Source organism: Orycteropus afer, unplaced genomic scaffold (assembly GCF_000298275.1).
Source record: "Orycteropus afer afer isolate SDZICR_OR568_19922 unplaced genomic scaffold, OryAfe1.0 scaffold00092, whole genome shotgun sequence".
Lineage (NCBI taxonomy): Eukaryota > Metazoa > Chordata > Mammalia > Tubulidentata > Orycteropodidae > Orycteropus > Orycteropus afer.
Genome location: NW_006921679.1, coordinates 736,351 through 740,269, shown reverse-complemented (window position 1 = coordinate 740,269; position 3,919 = coordinate 736,351). Strand labels below are relative to the sequence as shown.

The 3,919-nt window shown below is 45.1% G+C and overlaps 1 protein-coding gene across 1 annotated transcript in view; it reads left to right on the top strand.

Moving 5' to 3' along the window:
* CRYL1 (crystallin lambda 1) overlaps positions 1–931 on the top strand; it is a 332,669-nt gene extending 331,738 nt beyond the window's left edge. Inside the window, exons 7-8 of the mRNA XM_007942526.2 lie at positions 146–252; positions 818–931. Of these exons, the coding sequence (XP_007940717.2) occupies positions 146–252; positions 818–931 (221 nt within the window). The remainder of the gene's footprint in view (positions 1–145; positions 253–817) is intronic.
* The last annotated feature ends 2,988 nt before the right edge of the window (positions 932–3,919 follow it).

Here is a 3,919-nt window from a genome sequence, read left to right as displayed (position 1 = left end):
CTACTCACCAAAGAAGGAGGTGGAACAATGTTTTGTATATTATGTTATTTCTGCCATTTTTTATTTTATCCAACAGAGGAAAAGAATGTAGTTCCTCTGGCTCTATCCTGCTGACATGTACACTCTTGTTTTGATGTGATTGCAGGCATGTTGAGCTACTGTGACAGATACAGTGAAGGCATGAGACGTGTCCTGAAGACTTTTGGACCCATCCCAGAGTTTTCTGGGGCAGCGGTTCAAAAAGTTAATCAGGTATGCAGACTTAGGGCCAAGAGCTCTGGTTGTGTAATGGGAGTGTTTGCTTTCCCCTCACCTGTACCACCTAGAACCTTCTCACTTGACTTTGATAGCTCCTCATGCCTACCTTTGTCTATACAGGTTCTATCGTGGTTCCCAGGAGCCAGGAGACCATGTGACTAAGGAAGTAGTAGCTAATTTTGATTTGTCTCCGAGGAAGCATAGGCTTTATGGGATTTAGAAAGCTTATATTGAGAAGGAACTCTGGTGGCACAGTGCCTAAGGCATTTGACTGCTAACCAGAAGGTTGGCAGTTCAAACCCACTAGCCACTCCATGGAAGGGAGATGAGGCAATCTACTTCCATAAAGATTTAAAGCTTTGGAAACCCAATGGGGGGTCAGTATGAGTCGAAATCGACTTGATGGCAGTGGGTTTGGTTTTGGTTTATGTTAATTGAGAGTTTATTTGAGAGTGCTTTTTTCTTTGAAAGCAAAATCCCAGTTTGCGTGAGCAGGAACAATAGTTGTACTCCTCCTCATGCTAATTTTGGGGTCCCTTTTTTTCTTTTCATCTCCTAGGCTATGTGTGAGAAGATTCCTGATGACCCCAAGCACTTGGCTGCCAGAAGGAAGTGGCGGGATGAATGCCTCCTGAGACTCTCCAAGCTGAAACGTGAGATGCCATCTGAGTGAAGATCCTGGAATGGTCTTGTCACTCCCTGCAGTGAAAGTCCTAGTTGAGGAATTATAAGCTCTTAATCAAATCTCTCTAAAGCAGTGAGAAGCCATGCCTAGCATGCTTAGCATGAAAATTCTGCACTTGATTTCCTGTGTTTAGCTAGCTTATATGGTGAAGGCTGTCGGTTGTCCAGTCACACTGGATCATGGACCTGGACCAGGTGTGACCTATGTGGTCACAATGGCATGGGGCCTCTGAGGCTTCTGATATCCTGCTACCCTGCAAGGGAGAAAGCACGGTCTGAAGATTTTCACCCCTAGGGAAACATTTTATATCTAATTATGGTAGCTTCATTTTATTTTGATCTATATAGCAAACTTTTAACAGTTCTTTTCCAATCCTTAAGTACGCTGTGGCCCTGCATTTAGGAGGCAGCTACCTTCATTTTACTAATGGTTATTCTGAATAAAAACTTTTGATTCTATAAAGATGTCCTTTTTTTCCTGATCATTCTGACAATGACAGCATTTGACCCTGATGATCTACATATCTTAGAATGACCTTGATTCATGAGTAATGGTGGTGCAGTGGATAAGGCATTTGGCTGCTAACCAGAAGGTCAGCGGGTCAAACCCACCAGCTGCTTCATGGAAGGAAGATAAGGTGATCTACTTCTGTAAAGATGTAAAGCCTACCACTGAGACTATGGCCCCTAGCTGCCCTTCAGGTCTGGAATTGAACCCATACCTGTGGTTTCCAGCCAAACAAAGTACAGGCATGTGAGTTAAACATTTACCTCAAGTAGACACATGCCCTGGAGAGAACAATCATGGGAGAAGAAGGACTGCTTATGCACAGGGAGACAGCTCAGGGCACAGGAGAGTATCGAGGGATGGTCACTGGGAAGAGGTAACTATGGGGAGGAAGTGGGAGGGGAGCTGTTGCATTGTGGTAAACTGGTCAATGACATGAGACAAAGTATATGTGAACTGCTGTATAGAAAGTGAATTTGCTCTGTAAATCTTCACCCAAATCACAATTAAAAAAAAAAAAATACATATCTGGATCTAGTAAAAAAAGAAAAAAAAATTTAAAGCCTAGGAAACCCAATGGGGGTGGCTATGAGTTGAAATCGACTCAATGGCAGTGAGTTTGGTTTTTTTTTTGGTGCACAAGTCCTTTGCTCTGGGACCGTCATCTATCATTCAGTAAAAACCCACCAGTTTGGGACAGTGTTCCTCAAAGTGGGTTCCATTGGGCCCTAATTGTTCTCTGGTCAGATATGTTTGGGAAACACCATTACCATCTACTGTCCAGCCTTTGGAGACTCACATGGATATCAACAAATTAAAAGCTCCAACGTTCTGCAGTAAAGATGCCTGCTTAACTTTATTTAACCCAACATTCTGTTAACTTATTTGACGTGAAGTCTTTGCTGAGCACTAGTTCCCAAAGCCATCTGGGAAATGCCAGCACAAGCTCCCTCCTTGTAAAGCTGTACACACCACAGGATCTCAATCATGGGATATACCTGCAGGCTCTATAGCACCTCTGAGCCCAAGTGACTCTCCAGCCTTTCTGTTTTGGGCAACCAGGATCCAGCATTAACCTTTCTTCAGGATCAAGGCTGTTCTGGAATTGAAACCAACATCCCTGATTAGGAACCATGTGGACATGGTCTCCCCTTGAAGCCAAAGTTCAGCTTATGTGTGCATGTGGGCATTCATCATATCCATGGATTCTTACAATATGTGGTGAGTGGCTTCTGTGCACTAGGCTCATGCCCATGTTCCTGCCTTTGAGAATGTTTCTGTAAGACAACAAACAAGGTTGTCATAAATAGAATCCTTGCTCTAAAGAAACCCTAGACAAAAGAGACTGTGACTGACTGACTGACTGTCAGGTATGCCCTGGAGGTCTTCAAAAGAGATCACTTTGGAGCCAGGTCTTGAGTAACAAGCAGGAATTAGGCAGACATTCCTGACAGGGAGTGGAGTGTGGAAAGGTGGTAGAGTGTTCTGGAAAGGATGAGTAGTTCACTGTGGCTGGAAAGTAAGCCCTGTGGTGGTGGCGGGACAGGAGCCCAAGCCAGGAGGGACAGCACCACGTTGCAAAATATCTAGAGTGCTGTGCCAGGGGATTAGCCTCACCTGAAAGCAGTGTTTAAGGGATCGGTGGTACACAACCATATCAAGAGCATCTGACCCTTAATTCTTACAACAGACACTAGGCTAGAGGCAGGGACCGTAAGGATGGTTGTGTAGTCCAGCGAGAGCTGATACGGCAGCAAGTTTAGAAACAGCCTACAGGTGGAAGAAACTGGCATTGGTGACTCCCAGTGAGAAAGGTGATATTGGGCACCTCCCAAGTTTTCAGCTGGGAAACTCTGCAGGCAGGATAAGGAAATTAGGAGGAGGGGCAGGGCATTTGAATATCCCAGATGCTTATGGTAGCAAGACAGGCCTGATGGTCTGCTTCTGAAAATCAGCCAATGAAAACCTCTGGGACCCAGCAGTCTGACCCCATTGTACATGAGATCACCACAAGTTGGGGGCCAACTCGATGGCAGCAAACAATAAGCAGGACATGGGGACTGGTGGACCATGTGAACCTCAGCCCATATGACTGTGAGACCAGAAAAACTAGATGGTTCCTGGGAATCACTGCCAACCACCTAAAAAGGGATCAGTGCAGGAGATCCTGGATAGAGTGGGAGAACAATATGGAATAAAACTCAAAATCATAAATAATAATAATCTGGTGTGATAGAGCCTGGTGAGACCCCTGAGACTATGGCACCTAGTTACCCTTCAGGTCTGGAATGGAACTCACTCTTGTGGCTTCCAGCCAAAAAATAGATAGGTAGGTAGGGTGAACGTTTATGATGTTGTTGTTGTTGTTATATGCCGTCAAGTCGGCCCTGACTCATAGCGACCCCTCCTTGGGTTTCCGAGGCAGTATCACTATGGAAGTAGGATTGCCCAACCTTCCTTCCGAGGAGT